This window comes from Lepisosteus oculatus, chromosome 29, assembly GCF_040954835.1.
Source record: "Lepisosteus oculatus isolate fLepOcu1 chromosome 29, fLepOcu1.hap2, whole genome shotgun sequence".
In the NCBI taxonomy this organism is placed as follows: domain Eukaryota; kingdom Metazoa; phylum Chordata; class Actinopteri; order Semionotiformes; family Lepisosteidae; genus Lepisosteus; species Lepisosteus oculatus.
Window position 1 is genome coordinate 4621018 of NC_090724.1, and position 16805 is coordinate 4637822.

General features: G+C 47.3%; 1 protein-coding gene and 1 long non-coding RNA gene across 3 annotated transcripts; one reads left to right on the plus strand and one right to left on the minus strand.

The window, feature by feature from the left end:
* Positions 1 to 269: 269 nt before the first annotated feature.
* On the minus strand, positions 270 to 12513 carry nr2f6b (nuclear receptor subfamily 2, group F, member 6b). Of its 2 annotated transcripts, none has more exons than XM_015365620.2 (4): positions 10083 to 12513; positions 7815 to 7957; positions 3831 to 4397; positions 270 to 2723 (listed from the first exon to the last, which is right to left on the minus strand). In XM_015365620.2, exons 1-4 carry the CDS (start codon positions 10349 to 10351, stop codon positions 2449 to 2451), a joined length of 1254 nt encoding a protein of 417 aa, XP_015221106.2. In that variant the 5' UTR covers positions 10352 to 12513; the 3' UTR covers positions 270 to 2448. The 2 variants fall into 2 exon arrangements, with proteins under 2 accessions (XP_015221106.2, XP_006639879.2); XM_006639816.3 differs by having other exon boundaries at positions 7863 to 7957; positions 10083 to 12511.
* On the plus strand, positions 6082 to 8867 carry LOC138225568 (uncharacterized). Its single transcript, XR_011183998.1, has 2 exons — positions 6082 to 6273; positions 7721 to 8867. It is a non-coding gene; the product is annotated as an uncharacterized lncRNA (long non-coding RNA).
* Positions 12514 to 16805: the final 4292 nt, after the last annotated feature.

Sequence of the window (16805 nt, forward strand, 5' to 3'; positions counted from 1 at the left end):
ACAGAACCACCGCTCTGCCCAGGGAGCTTGAACCCAGGGCCCGGCCTTGTAACCCATCAGTTTCCCAAAATAATGTAAAACCGTGAAATCAGTGCGTTTTTCTAATCATCTGGACAGTGCAAGGAGTCGGCTCTCTCTCTTGTCTCATCAGTTCAACCATCCATGACCTACAGAGGCTTTGTGGGAGGGGTGGAGAGATGAGCAAGAATCTGAACACTGTGTTTTCCTGTGAGCACTCAGGCAAACAGACAAACAAATGGACACCTCTGTTCCTGTAAAATATTTTATTGCTTTTCTTCAGGCATTATTAGTTGTCATTTACAAATGTTCTAATTGGTCACTAAAACCCCACCCTTTCCTAGCAAACTAATCTGAATTACACTGTCAGGGGCAATCTCGGCCTCTTCCTCCCCCCTCTCCTGTTCGATACTCTGCCATGAAGGACAAACGAGAAACTGCAGACCTGACACAAGCATACTTCACAACGGGGCTCCAGGTTTGTCTCCGAGTACAGCTGCGACTTCCTAAGTGAAGCAGGATCAGCAGGATACGCAAGTTGGCATGAGCCCTGACAAGAATTTTCACCGTAAAAACTAGAAAAGCCAGGAAAAACAATCATAAACTGAGGCAAAAAATATATATTTATATATAGATTTTTAACACAATCATAGAAGTCAACGCGCGTCTTCACATTGTGATTTGGTGATTAATACGCAGTCATACTCACGGGAGTCTTGAAGCTAATTAGAAGAAAAATCATTTTGACGTGCTGAAACGTTGCGTTTCAGTGAAGATTAGAAGATTCCAGTGCGTGAAGGCGCAGGTATGAGGTAAGTTCTGGTCAGTTGTAGGATGTGAGATTTCTAGCCCATCGTCCGTGCTCACAGGGCTAAAAATGTAATTCTGAGCTTTTTTACATGTACAGGCAAAAAAGACAAGTACATTAAATTATTTGTCAGCAGCTTTGACAATATGCCTTTAATTAAACTATACTTTCAGAGAGATGTTGGTCATTAAACCCTAAATGTCTGTCCATGACGGTCAGCCTCTCAGCTCATCGGGCTGTGTCAAGATGCAATCGCAGTGCAGGGTAGTGAGATGATACATAACTAAGTTCTAAGTAGAGCTCCAAGTTTGGGCTGTGCTGTCAGTGTAGTGACTGTTCAGGGCCTATTGCATGTTGAAGACATCTTTTTTTTTAAAGTTTTTTTTCTACGACTTGAAAAACTGATTACAGCATATCTTAAAGGGGAGTCAGAAGTGTTTATTGGCCTTTTATTCAAAGAAAAAGATCAGGGGAAAATAGATTGGTGTATGCACAATCTGAGTGAGGCAAGGGTCACTAGAAACGCTTTCTGTATTTTATTGCTGTCCCATTCGAAGGCAGTGAAAGCCACTTTTTTTCTGTTTTTTTCCCGAGACCACACTCAAGCTGTGCATGTGAAAAACTTCCTTTAGGCAAAGATCTGTCCAGATAAAAGCATGCAGTATATTCCCAATGGTTTGCACACTGCATTAGAACGATGTTTGCACAAGGCTATCAGGCTACATGTTTTCACTATGCAAAGCAACAGTGATTGTTGATTAACTTTCCATCTTGTTCTTTTGGCAAAGCCATGACATTCACCATTCGTACTCGGATTGAAAACGGAGAGTTGGCTGTTATAGCAGTCCAGTTCTTTGACTTAGTGCAGTTCTCAACCCGAGTGACTTTTAGAACCTGTCTAATTCTTTTGCTAATTTCCTGCGATAGAATGGATGGCTTTTGTATCTTAAAGCAGATGTGAGCATTGTTTCAAACACAGAACCTTCTCTTCTTTTTACTCCTGTCAGATGGTCTCCTGCCACCGATGTTTTAACACAAATCCAAACACAGTTCTAAATCCCTTACTCTGCAGTCATAAATGAATACAGGTCGTTATTAGGCTTTTGGAATAAAGGCAAATGGGAAGATTTCCCTGGAATAAAGGCAACATTATTCCAGGTTTACATGGTGTGATCTAACAGATGACTTGAATTTCTATATCTCTAACAGTTAAACTCTTTATTCCTCATTCTCCACAGGAAATCCAACAGAGAATTTTAGTGTTGCCTTTTTTTCCCTAGTTTCCTCACTCCATTTGTCTTCCAGTTCAATGACAATGCAAAGCTTTATGCCCGTCTCCTATTTGACTTGCTCTTAGAGACGTGCTCTCGCGAGGTTCCCTTTCCTTTGGTGTTGCAGTTCTCCTGGTGGCTCTAGGGATGAGTACAAACATGCTCATTGCAAACCTGCCGAAGAGCCTTCAGATCCAGATCTGCAGGGAGTAGAGCTCTCTGATGTACAGTATTCTATAGCTCTTGTGTTGTTACCTTGACTGATGAGGCCTCCAAAACTCAAACAATAAAGATCAAGCTGGTGTGCAGTGGGAGAAGAGGCTCGGGCCAGAGAGCACAGCCGTGCCATCGCTACTGCCCGGGGACGTAGGGCCAACTGATGGAGCTGCCAGAGAGCTGCATGTCGCGGATCAGAGTCTCGATGGGCGTCTTGCCCACCAGCCGCATGAAGAAGAGCTGGGAGATGAGCGAGGCGGGCACGGCCCTGAGGGCGGGCAGCCGGAGCAGCAGGCGGCCGAAGCGCTGGGGCTGGCCCGGGTACTGGGCGCGCTCGTACTCGGTCAGGGCCACCTGGGCCTTCTCCTGCAGGCTCTCCACGTGGGCTGGGTCCGTCAGGCCGCAGGCGTCTGAAAGGGAGAGAGGATTGGGTCCGGGAAGCAGTTTGAAGCGAGCGCTTCGAATATCACACTCTGTGGGCTGGTTTTACCAAAGCACCAGCCCTGCTCTTGCAGACTCAAATTCACATGAAGTAATCCAAGATTTATGATCATCCTGGCCTGTCAAATACTAAAAACTCCTTCTCTTTTTTGTTTATTCCCACCATGGTCGTGCAGAATCTTTGACTTTAGTTTGATCAATGCTCTGAATAAATTACGAATCTCAAACTTTGGAAGAGACTCATCTAAGACTTAGAAATGACTTAGAAATCTAAGACCTGCAGAATTGTGGCGAAGGATAGAACTTGCAATCCCTGGTTCTTTTCACAGTTATCCAATATCTCTTTGTGCTAAATTACAGACATTATACATACAGAAAAAAAACACAACGGCGAAATTGGAATAGGGATTCTATGTCCAACAGTGACGGTAAGGTTTGGGGGTCGATGTTTTCTCAGTAACTGCTGGTCTAGAGCAGATTTCTTTAGTTTCACGCCAAGACCACACACATGTTCGCCAGCAGAGGGAGCCAAAGTACAGCAATCCCCTCGATATCCCCGTTGTTCTCAGCGCTGAGGCTGTCTCTGCACAGGTGTGTGGGGGGGAGAGTTTCTTTTCCCGATTCCACACAAAAAGATCTTTCACAGTTAAAATGTTTTTCAGTGATATTTTATACACCACAGGCTGCTATACGGCCGTTTTAATGTCCACTGGGACCTGCTGGGTTGTGCTCCATCTGAGGTTCCAATTGCCCAGTATAATTGAATTACTAATTCAATTTATCTGTCTTTTCCAGATCACCAGCAGCTGACAGCTTAAACAGGCTTCTATAAGGCTGATTTTAGCTCCCCCCCCCTTCTGGTCAGGAATTCATTTTCAGGGCCTTGAAAACCTCATCTTGTAGAGCCCCAGTCTCCTCTGGGCTTTTACTCCAGCTCAAGCTGAGCTCTAAACGCAATTCTGCGCCTTTCGCTGGCCTGCCGATGGAGAGACGACCGGCCCGTACTGCGCGCCCCCAGGCGGGTAGGCAAACGAGAGCCCGTGTCAGCGCAGGCCAGCGGAGGAGGGGGCACCCACCTGGCGAGAAAAGGGCGATGGCTTTGAGGCAGCTGTATTCGGCCGAGTCCACCTGCAGGCGGGTCAGCTTGTCCACCTGGTCCTGGAAGACGCGCACCTGGTCCATGAAGGAGACCACCCTCTCGGCCGACATGGGCGCGGCGTGGAAGCCGGCGGCCGCCAGCAGGGGGGCCATGTGCAGGGGCAGGGCGGACTGCGCGGCGTTGAGGATGAAGAGCTCGCTCCAGCTGAGCCGCAACAGCGCCACCTGCTCGGACACGGGCAGCTCGGGGAAGTAGGGGATGTTGCGGGCCCACTCGATGGTGCTGAAGAGCAGGCGGGCGGCCAGCTCGCAGATGTTGTCGATGCCCATGACGCTGGCGCCCTGCTGCGGCTGCTGGCCGAACTGGGCGCCGTACCGGCTGCTGGGGTACGGCTCGGCCCGCAGCAGCTGGGAGATGAGCTCGGACACGGGCTGCCCGTTGAAGAAGTCCACCCCCCCGCCGCCGCCGCCGCCCCCCCCGGCGCCGGGCGTGGACGTGGGGCTGATCCCCGAGTGGGACGGGGGGATCCGGCCCCGCTGCACAGCTGGAGGGGAGAGAGGGAGCAAGAGGGGGGCTGAGTGACCGCGGACCCCAGACGGAACCCCCTGACGTCACCGGCCCACCTCCAGAGCACGAGACCCTCGCAGACCGGCGGGCGTGGAGGGGCGGTCAGGGCTCTGCACTCATACCAGGAGGCATGTAGGTGTAAACCCCAGGCTGGGCACTGCTGTGGTGCCCTTTGGCACTGTGCATCACTCCAATGGCATCACACACGGGCGGTGGGGGAGTCCCACATTACCTGTAAAGCACTTTGAGTGGGGTGTCCAGAAAAACGCTATAGGTGTAAGGACTATTACTAAGAAAGAAAAAAAACATGAGAGGAGATTAAAAAAGTACCACAAAAACAGGGGTTTTTAAGCGTGGTAGAAGACACAAGGGGGCAGACCCAGACATCAGTGAAGTCAAAGCCCTTCTGAAGAAGAAGGTTTGGAGTCTGGATTTGAAAGGCCTCAGGGAAGGTGACTCTCGGATATTCTTGGGGATAGAATTCGAGACCTGTGGGGCGCTGCAGGAGAAGGCACCCATAGAGTGTAATCGAGCTTGGGGGACAAACAAGGGAGCAGAGTCAAAGGAACAAAGGTTGCAAGGTGGGGAGCAGGAAGATGATAAATCACATAGGTACTGAGGTACCAAGCCACGTGGCAAGAGCCTTATCCCTGAGCATGAGGATTTTGAAGGCGTGACGAGTTCTGGTGTTTGAAGTCCTCATCTGTTCTAAATGGAATTTAGAAACTCTGCATCTATGAGCTTGTAAGTCACCTTGGATAAAGGTATCAGCCAAAATTGGAAAGGGGGGCATCTTGCCCTCATTGTTATACAATATTAGGTAGTATTCCATTGAAAAGGTGCCTGAAGTCATAACCTTTTTCAATTTTACATTGTGACAAGTTAACCACAACTGACAGATCTTTGCAACTGATGGGTGAGACTTCAAAAGCTTTGACACAAACCGATAGCTATTTGTCTGAACCGTTATTAAAGCATGAATGTCTCAAACCTTCATGTATGGGCTTGATTTGGCATTTGAAGACCTCTGAGGTGATTTTAGATACGCTCAAATCCGAGATTGTTGATATTTGCTTTCAGAAGGACAAGTAAACATACTGATCTATATAACCTTTAAGGACATTTTCCCTATGGAAATTCTTTTTAGAGTAGGTAAGGACTCCTAAATACCAGAAGACATTGCAGTTTCCCATAAGCAAGCAGGTCTGAATAGGGAGCTGTGAAGGAACAAGAGGTTAATGTGGACACCCGAAGAAGAGAACTATTTTTTTTTACTTTTTAACATGGTATTAACCTCTATTTGATCAAATAAAAAAACACATATTGACCTAAAAAATTCAGGGACTTAATTAATTGCCCTTCTTTGAAAACAAACAGTCCATGAAGGACCTGCCTGCACAGAAGTAGCTTTCATCTGAGGGCCTGCTCAATGCAAAGGAGGTATTTGAAAGTTCATTCTGGGTTTTGACCTTGAAGGAAAGGGAAATACCTCTTGTCACATGCCCCTGGATGGGGGAGGGGAGGAGGTAGTGGGATGACTGATGTTAGTTCCATTGTCACATGACAGGGGCATAAAGGGAGGAGCCTGGGCATCCTCTCTGAAAACTGCCAGCACCTGAGAAATACACAGCCAACCAGAGTCACAGCCTTTGGAAAGGGAGTGCTCAAGTGCTCAAGTGCTCATGGGGAAAAATCCAGAGCATGCTGTGTTAGCTACATAAACAAAACTGGAGCCAAGCACACTGGCTTTTTTTTTTTGCTGTTAATTATAGTGCAAATTAGGATTGTCTCACTTCACAATTCATGTTATTTCTGTATTTGCATACCTGAAATAATGAAAATGCAACTAGAAGGTAAGAATTTTCAGTTTGCAAATTTCTGTTGATTTTTTTTCAACAAAAAGCAAAGGACCTGAAAGATATTGTGAACCTTCTACCATTGGTCAAGTGACTGACAAGGCCAGTTTGAGCAGGAAACAGGCAGGCAGATTATAACTATAAAGAGTGTCAGAAGGTGATGAATGAAGTAGTGTGCATAGTGGCCTCTGAAGAACAGTTTGTAACCGTGCATAGCCATAGCCCCAGGGAAAAATCTCTCCAAAATCAAAAATCAGATCAGGGCTTCACCAATATTTACACCCTTCTTGTGTTTAATAATTAGAAACATGACACCCCTTCAGGCTGCTTCCTATAAGAATCTAGATTAAATCAAAGGTGAGCAGACAATGACAATTTTTCAAAATCTGACTCACCAGTTAGTGCAGGAGGCTGCACTTGTACAGGGATGCCAGAGTTGAATGTCTTGGGCTTTGTCTACATGTGCTGTGGATTATCAGACTAATGCAAAGCTTTCACTTCTGGCACTGGTTCAAATCAGCCAAGGACAGGAAGACAGGAACTTTACAGCACAGCAAGTCTTAGTTTTGTCGTTGTTGTCTCGGAAGCTGACGTATAGATCTTCCTTTGCTCAACCCAAATCCTTGTCACACGTCCGCTGGATTTACAAATAAATAACTTAAACTCTAAAGACTTGAAAAAAATTGTCATCTTCCCCAGTTAGGTAAATCACTGATTCATCGATGGAAAGGTGACTTGATGAGGACTTTCAGAGACTGCTGCCTCTGCTTTACAGCTTTTTGATTTGTTTTAGCACGACAGTCCACCTGTGCTCCAGCGAACCCAGAGAATGTTGTTTTGAGCTGAAAGCAAGTTCACCAAGGCAGTTGTGTTTTTTAGTTTAGCCAACCATGTATATATTTAAAACTGAGAAAGAAAGGAAGACGCATGTGAAAGATTTCACAAGGTTAAAGAAAACATTTAGCTGTTTATATAATAATAATAATAATAATAATAATAATTGCTTACACTTATATAGCGCTTTTTCTGGACACTCCACTCAAAGCGCTTTACAAGTAATGGGGATCCCCTCCGCCACCACCAATGTGCAGCATCCACCTTGATGATGCGACGGCAGCCATAGTGCGCCAGAACGCTCACCACACATCAGCTATCAGTGGGGAGGAGAGCAGAGTAATGTAGCCAATTCATAGATGGGGATTATTAGGAAGCCATGATTGGTGAGGGCCAATGGGAAATTTGGCCAGGACGCCGGGGTTACACCCCTACTCTTTTCGAGAAACGCCCTGGGATTTTTAATGACCATAGAGAGTCAGGACCTCGGTTTTACGTCTCATCCGAAGGACGGATGAGCTGTTTTAGGAAGATGGGACTTGATCTGAAAAGGCAGTTTTAACTAATTAACACCTCGTGTACCACATTAAAGCTTCCTTTTCTTTTTCAGTCCTGCATGTGTCCAACCTGCACACATGCAGAATGTAGCTTGGCCGTGTTGCTAGCAGCTGCAGGAGCTGCAGTCTGGGAGGGACTGAGCTGACCTGTCTTGCTGTCTGGAAGGAGCCCCTGGATGTTCCCTCGACCTTTACCTTCTTTGCGCATTCCCACACGGAAGCACTTCTTGAGGCGGCAGTACTGGCACTGGTTGCGGTGGTGCTGATCGATCTGACAGTCCCGGTTCGACCTGCGGGAGAGACCAGAGCTCGTGAGAACAGCTTGCAATCGCCTCGGTCCCGGAGCCCCAAGAGTTTGGTATCGCGCGTGGCGCAGGCAGTGGCAGACGCCTCCCCAGGAGCATGTCTTAAATTGCGTGTCCTCCTTTTTTTTATGGCAGCAGAATTTTAAGAGAGTAGAAATGTTCCCCCTTAGCCACCTGATCTGGTGGGGTTGCTGTGGGGCACAATCTCTGCTGCATGTCACCTGGGTGGGGACCCCCCCCTTCTGTGGAAGAAGTGGGTCCCCTCCCTTCAGTAAAGTGCTTCGTGATCCTTTGAGGTGAGCTGATGGAGAACTGAGAAATGTCATGCTTAGTGAAGCCACAATGTGCAAGCCCATGGTGCAATTTAGCCAAAACCTAGTGCCAATAAATCTGTTTTTCCTTGAAGCATTCTTCATAAATTGCTTCTTGCTCCCTATCATTCATGCGGTCTCAAAAAACTTTATTGAAACAAGGTTTTGAATGTATAATCTTGCATGTATAGTTGCAGGGTAAAATGACTTTGCATCCTAATAAGGGTTGTAAATGTATTATTTTCATGCACATAGCTGAAATGTATGCATATATCCTACACTAGAGGTCCCAGAAAAAAAATATTAATTTTCATAGATTACTGACCTTTCATAGATTAGTCAGTACCCAGAATTAGGAAGCTAACTGCCCCAAAGCTGGTTTGTCTACAACTCATTTCTACAACTACAACTCCCATGTTCTACAACTCAAGCTTCTCTTCTTCAAAAATGTTGTTAGTAATTACTTTTCCCAGGGCAAGGCAAAGAAACATACCCAGTGGAAAAGTACAAGAATGTGCTGTCATTTGAGAGATGTTGTTAAGCACAAGCTTTGGTAAAACCAATAAAGTCCATAACGTAAACTATCTTAAATTATAGTGCAACTTTCAAAGTATAACTATAGTAGCTTAAAATGTTTTTTTTTCTTTTTTAATGACACGTTTCTTATCTAAATTAGAAGTCTCTGACTGTTCATAAACTTTGCTGGTTAGCCCCCTTAATATCCAAAGGAGGTGAGTCAGTGGACGCTATAAATATGTAATATATAAGATGCACTATAGGGTGGCATTGGTGAGCATTGCTGCCTCACAGCTGTGGGGCCCTGGGTTCAATTCTAGACCTTTGCCATAGGTTGGGGTTCAGGGTAACTGAAAAAAGAGGAAGTATGTTTGGGAATATGATGGTAAAGCACGATGCTGGATTTTCAAGCCTCTTAACTTCTGAAGGTGCTTTTTAAATTAATAAGCGAGGGGGAGGCTGGTGCCACAGTGGTTAGCAGTGCTGTGGCCCTGGGCTCAATTCTTGACATGGGGTATGTCTGTGTGGAGTTTGCATGTTCTCCCTTTGCTCCGGGGGCTCCAGCTTCAACCCACAGAAATAAAAAACATACAGGTACTGGCGGGTTAATTGGCCCTGGTGTGAGTGTGTGTGGCTCTGCGACGGACTGGTGTCCTGTCCAGGGTGTATCCCACCCCCGTTGCTTGCCAGGATAGTCTCCGGCTCCCCTTCAGCCTGCTTCAGGAGTGTGCACGTGATCTTTATTGGGTGCACATGGTTTAGACAATTGTAGTCTGGAGAACCATTCAGTCTGAGTCCTGGTTCTTCTTTGAACTGTTGTTTTCATCCTGATGCTTTGAATGGCACCAAGGTTGTGCTGTGGACAGGTGGTGCGCGCTCAGGTGACAGGTGACAGGAATCGCAGCCCGCTGGCGGGACAGGTGGAGGAGACAGCAGCAGTGTTGCCTGTGTGGTACGATTAGACCGAGCCTGCAGACTGGGGGGTGCGAGCTGGGCTGGGGCTTGCCCACAGCTGAAGGCAGTTTGCAGGGGCTGACGTGCCCTAACGTTCGGGAGCAGTGGAGGTGTAGGTGTCCTGTGTGCAGAGTGTGTGAGCGTAACGACCAGTCTTCCCGATCGTTGGATCAAGGTGAGAAAATAGATGAGCAATACGCGTGCGCGTTTTCATCAAAGTGGCATGCATAACCCTACAGCTAAGCCTAAGCTTAAAACGCAGGGGGCACGTGCCACCGGCAAGAGTGGTGGGCGTTCAGATCTCCCCGGGAGCTGGCGAGAGAGCCTACCTGCAGGTGTAGCTGAGGTTGCGGCGGATGCTCCGCTTGAAGAAGCTCTTGCAGCCCTCGCAGGTGAAGACGCCGTAGTGCTTGCCGCTGGACTTGTCGCCGCAGACCACGCAGTCCACCACGCAGGCCTTGTCCTCCTCCCCCGCCTCGGCGTCGCTGCCTCCCGCCTGCGGAGAGCCGTCCTCCTCGTCCCGCAGGTACCCCCCCTTCTCCCCCAGCCCGTTGGTGTCCCCGTTCGGGTCACCCCAGCCCCCGCTCACCATGGCCATCGCTGGTGCGCACAGCCCAAACCTGCACCCCCACCGACAGCCCGGCAGGCGAGGGGCAACTGCAGAGGGAGGTGGGAGCAAAAGCTTCTCTCTTGCCCTAAAAGAGAAACACCCACCTTTAGGGAGCTCAGGTACCTTAGACTGGGTTCCTCCGGTGCTGTTACTATCAGGAAGTTCTGTGGGTCTTTTCTCTCTCTTTTTTTGGTTGTTGCTCTAACTGCTCCTTTTAATAATCCATACTGATTGGCGTTATTCCTTCTGCTCTCCTCTGGAGTCTTACACCAGCGCGTTATTTGTCAGATCACCCGACTAAACAGATCCCTTTGATCTTCTGGGAATCTGCCTTTTCCTTTGGCCACAGAGGAGCCTTTTTCGAAAGAGAGGCAGACGCTAGAACTTCTTCTCGGATGGCAAAACAAACATTCCCGTTCCTGGCCTCTTTTGTTTCAGGGAGTAAAGGGTTCCCTTTAAAACAGAAATCCTGGGAAGGCGGCTCTTGTCATGTCGACTTACTTTTTCTGTTTGGCTGCACAGTTTTGGGGCGGTGTGGGCCTCCCCCCCCCCCCCCAGTCTCTTGTGTTCTCCTCTCCGTTTTGATGACTGCCCCTCGACTCTTTTTTTTTTCCTCTTTCAAGCTCCAGAACAACAGGTTCACAGTGCGAAGGACAGGGCTTGGCCTGGCCTTTTTCACAGGAAACAATAAATTACACAGAGCCGCGCACGCTGGCACAAACGAGATTTAATTCACCACACAGCCCAACCTGTGGGGGGGGAGGAGAAGACCCCCACACTCCCCTCAAGAAAAAAACCAACAAAAAAAAACGGCTTAGTTCTGTTGTCGGACACCGAAAGCCTCTCACCTTCAGCAGGGAGACAGAAACAAGAGTTCAACGTCCCCAGGGCAGGCAAAAAAAAAAACTGCAGAAGAGCACAGTCTCTGCCAAACCAGTCTAACCAGTTCTCAGAGGGGAGAAAGCAGTTATCTTCCAATCTGACAGCACCCCCAGTCTCACTTTACTATTTCCTGCTTCCCAGATCGAATGGGGAATAAGCATACATTTTAAAAAGGTTGGGCAGGATAAAGACAAAAACTTTATTCTTGTTTTAGGGAGCAGAATCCCCCCCCCCTCCACAGGCACCAAAAAGATATATTCCAAAATATATACACCAAAAATATGTTTTCCTTTTCCCTCACGGAGCCAGATCGTAACACAAAAATATGGGCATAGTCGCCTGTATGTGCAAAACAAAACAAAACAGTGCTCTTGGACTGAGGGAAAAGTAATGCAGCTGAGGTCTTCTGAAGTTCAGTCTGCCGCCCCCTTCCCCTGCAAAGAAAGAAGCCAAAAGCCAAGGTTTTGAAAAAGACTTAGCAGCTGTGTGCGGTTTAAAAAAAAAAAGTTGTCGCGTGCTGGATCCTAAATCTCCCCAGGGTAGCTTGGTGCTCTTCTGTGTTATCTTTCAGGTCACCTCTCTTGATCAAAACAAGGGAAGACAAATGTGCTTCAGGGCTGTAAATACACTGTATCCAAGGCAAAGTGTTACTTCTTCCTTTTAAGGGTGTTTTTTTGTTAAATAACAAAGAGCACGAGTTTATCAAGGCCAGAGCAGGGCAGAAATCATTCTCCACAGTCTCCCTCTCTCTTTAAACAAGATCAAAGTTCAAAGAAGTCCCCTCTGTCTTAGCAGTTGTTTGCTGGAAAACAAGGCCTGGCTTTTTCTACTTCCTCTCCTGCGGCCCTCTTCAGTCTTCTTGTGGCTTGCCTGTGACGGGCGAGGGAGAGAAAAGCAAGGTGGAATGAAAACGGATCTTCTTCCTCCTCTCTGCTCAGGTCACAGACGCTCCTCTCCAAGCGTCCTCGTGTCACGCTCGCTCCCCCTCCGCTCAGCGCTTGGTGCTGCCCTGTGAGCAGGAGCAGTCTGGGGCCTGAGTTTGCTCCTGTGTTGTTGTGAGCCAGGCTCGCTTAAGAAGGCCGGGAGGGGCTGTGCTTTTTTGGCTCCTGGAGCATAAATTAAATTAACCGCGAAGAACAAGGAAAAGACCCAAGACCGTGCTGCTGTTGCTGCTGTGGGCAGCTGAAGAACCTCTTCTCTTCTGCCTCTCTCTCCGTCTCCCTTCCCTTCCCTCTATGTGTGTGTGTGAGAGAGAGAGAGAGTGTGTCTGTGTGCTCAGGGATTTGACACTGCTATTCAAGCCCTCTGGTTACCATGGCACTCCCTGCCTTATATGGACATTGGAGTCAAAGAGCAGTGAGTGGGCTGCTGGGCTGCAACCATACAAAAGGAATGTACTGCTCCTCTCTCTCTGTATCCCAAACCCTGACCCTAAGGCTGCCTTGGAGCACAATGTGAGAGTTAACCCCTGCTTGTCCGGGCTTTCGCGGCATCAATCAGTCAAGCCCCGTTCCTCCTTATCTTGCCCCCTGCTTTAATTTCAATCTTCTCTCTGTCTGCAGCCGGTGTCTCATCTCAGACCGTCTCTCTCTCCCCCTTTGGATGCATTTAACTGCATTAAAAATTAAATTACAGTACGGGTGCGAGGACGTATGGGGAGACATCATCTAGGCAGTGACAGAATCTAGCCTTCCAGTTTAGAATGTTTTTCGGGTTGGCCGGGGCATTTGACTGATGCTTTGTCCTCCACATTGAAATGCATTTAAATTCTGGCGTTTTCACAGAGTTCTGAAATTCTTTTATAACCGAGTTCGAGCAAGGTATTCAAAGCCTTTTAGAAACACAAAAGAAGCTGAAAGAAACCAGAATGGTGTTGTTTTTTTTTACAGTTAATTTGCGTTTTATTTTTGAGGAACAGTTACAGTATGATTGTTATAGGGCGGCACATTCCTTTTCCTTCAAGTGTGTTTCAAACTGTCGCTGAAGTTTTTACAGAAAGTAACGCATGTCGAGAAAACAGCTCATGAGACATTTTCACCTCTTATTTTTCTCAACATTAATCTCAGGGGGTCTTTTTAATGTAGAAGCTGGCTCCCTTCAACCTGTTACCTGTCACCTATCCCTCATTTCAAACCCTTGTCCCGCCTGGGAGGGAGAATTGCTTTAGAATTGAGCCCCTGGGGATTACAGCTGACTGTATATATGCTAATGCTGCTCTCGGAGCACCTAGGTGGTAAATCACTGTTTTTTCCTATGTCCATGAGCAAAGCAGTCTGCTGCTTTCTTTCTACACAGCAAAGGTGTAAAAGGACCCAGCAATGAGTCAGGTTTTCCTTCCGTCAGGATACTGGGGTGTGTGCAAGAGGGAAATGAGATCCTCTGGCAATCAGCCTATCCTCACGCCGGCTTGTGCCGAAGGCCTGGAAACAGGAAACATTTCATCAACTATTGGAAAGAAAAATGTTAAAAAGGCAATTTTCCGTTACTGCTCCCTAGCTTGTTTAAAACTATAAATCCGGTCTTGAACGCTGTGTTAAAACAGAAGAGGAGGTTAAGAACAGATACAGGGCAGCCTTGAGTAGTGCACTCTGGACTGTAGGGTCCTGGTTTCAAGTCTTGGGTGTTGGTGTCCATCACTCCACAGCCTTGTACTTCAGCCATGCTTCTCCATCCAAGGTAAATGCCCTGCTGAAGGGGTCTCCAGGAAGACAATGCAAATGAGAATTGGAGCTCGACTGGAAACTTTGAGAGATTGAGATGAAAAGTCATGCATGAGACTCCTACTCTGTTGTATCAAGAGTAATCACTTTGTTAATGTAATAATAATCCTCACACTTATATATATATAGCGCTTTTCTGTGCACTCCACTCGAAGTGCTTTACAGGTAATGGGGATCCCCTCCACCACCACCAGTGTGTAGCACCACCTGGATGATGTGCCAGTCCGCTCCCCACACACCAGCTCTCAGTGGGGAGGGGAGCAGAGTCCTGAAGGAAGTGATGGGGATTATTAGGAGGCCATGACTGGTAAAGACCAGGGGCAAATTTGGCCAGGACACTGGGGATACACCCCTTATGTACTAGGAGCATGTGTGCAAGTAGTACGATGACCCAGTACCCCCGCACACACGCGCAGAAGCACGGCCTGTCCTTTGGCTGTTGAGCGTGTGGGGTTTTTGCACGCGGAGGAGCCAAGCGCACAAGGCCAACATTCCCCAGTGCCCTCCCCGCCACCCCCACCACAACGACAACTGGCACTTCAAAACAAGAACAACATCATCATAAACAAAGCCGGAATGTCAGCCAGGAGGGGCACGCAGAGACAGCAGTCCTCCTGTGCTCTTGTTAGTGGAGAGCAGAGTGCCCGCGGTTGTTCAGCTCTCTCACTTTGAAGGCCAGCTCCGTTTGCAGAGAGAAACCCCCAAATGTGCCAAACACTGAATGGATCTTAGAAATACAATTGGGAGCTCGAAAGAGCCAACTGTCTCCGAAACTCTAACTTTATTACTAATCTATGCCCTTCTTTTCTGTAACGTTTTATTCTGTTGGAGAATAATGCTGATGCCCTCTTAATTGGATTTGTGTCATTGTTTTTCAGCCTAATGCTGTTTTTTTCTTCTCCTTTGAAAAGTGCAAACAAAATGTGATGCAAACCCCATTTTCTGCTCAAAGGCTTTGTGGGTGCTGCACCAGATCTTTAAGAACAGCCTCCATATGGCCATTGAATCACAGCTTGGGAGCTGTGTGCTTCCTTTGTTTGGGGTACTGGAAGATTAGAGACGTGTCCCGAGTCTAATTAAATGCTCTTGGTAAAGCCTGGATGCCTGGCAATTTTCACCTCCATTGTGGATAAGGTGGGCATTTGAATAATGGTAGTATTTGTGTGGGGGGAGGTAGACTGAAGGCTGTCCAGTGTTGCTAAAACAGAGCAGACTAAAAAGAAGTTCAGACTAAAAGGGTCATTTGTTTCTGAAATAAGATCAATATCAGCACTTTACAAGCTCAGTACTCTAAGCTCAACAAAAAGACTTAAGAAGCTGTTATAAAGTGTGGGAATGAACAGATATAGATGTATAATATCTTGACCCCCACTCTATATGTGATTCAGACTTGATCAGTATTATTAATTCTATCTAGTGTTGTCTCATCTGAGAAAGTTGGAAAAATATTTTGGAACAAAAATGTGTTACAAACACTGTCTGGTGTAGTGTCATTTAAATATCTTTGTAGCACTTGGAGAGAAACATTTCCAAAACTAGGGGGATTTGAGAGTATTCAACGGCCCCAGGTTCTCGTGATGTCGAACAGGGTTTGCATGAAGTGGGGAGGGGGAATCTGTAAGAAGAGTTAGATTCATTAAAGAGGTTAGGCAGTGTGTTATCTGATGGGGGAGATGGTGATGTAAGCACTGGTTTGTCTGTATGATGCCTGCCACTACAATATTTCCTTTACAAAATAAGATTGACACAGTATGACCCCCTGGGATGTCAAGTGGTCAAATGATTCTCTGTTTTGTGTTTAACTCAGTCAGATCCTAGGCTGTCCTGCAGTGCCAGTGGGATTCCCAGGAAACAGAGTAGATCTCCTATTTAGCAGTTGTTTACAGAGCGTGAATGGTGTGTCAGTGGGGGGTTGGTTATGGCGTAAGATCCAAAGCACACGTGTGTAAATCCAGAATAAATCCATGGCATCCCAGGTGAAGCCAGCGGAGTGGAAACAGAAAGAAATGAATCACATGGAGAAAGTGTCTGTGTGTGTGGTGGGGAGGGGTTGGGGTTGATAGAGCCAACGCAAGGAATAAACACATTTCCACCCCACCCCCCTTCAGGACTGAGGACTACCTGAAGCAGGACAGATCTGCGAGCTGAAGTCCCGCAGAACTAGAATGAGCAAGAGACAGGGCGGAGGGGTGGGAAGAGAGAAGGGGAATGAATCCTGATGTGGAAACGGGACCAGAGAAAAGAACATTTGTTCATGTCCACTCTTGAGTGCTGTTGAGGCAGGGGTGCAGCCTTTGTGAGCAGAAATGCATCTTATCATGATCCTTTTTGCCTACCTAGCTACCAACTTCTCTGGCTGGCACCATAGAGATGAATCCACATATTTCCCTGGCTCTTTTCAGAATGCGATTTCAATACCTTTCATCTTTGTCTCTGTTTAAAAACTCCCTGCATTTTCTCTTGGCACTTGTGTTTGCCAAAAGGGCTCTTCTTGCTCGTCACAACTTTACTGCCAGCGCTGACTCTACGTTTCCAGGCAGTCTTTTGGTATAGAGGGCGTGTTAGGTTTGGGAAGAGCCCCAAGCTCTTTTTACAGTTTGTTTTCTCTGCATCTCTTGTCCTGTTGGGGGTTTAGAAGGGAGTGTGTGTGTCTTAGAGGGGGGTGGGGTGGGGGGGCTTTGAACTAGCAGTCAGGAATGCAGCTGCTCTTGGTGGGGGTCCTCCGAGCCTAGGACTGCAAATATTCATCCCAGCCTGTGGTCTGTTGCTGTCAATACTTCCTGAATCTCTCCCCATGGGGAACACAGCCTGAGGTCTGGCAGCAACAGTTCTCTGCATTG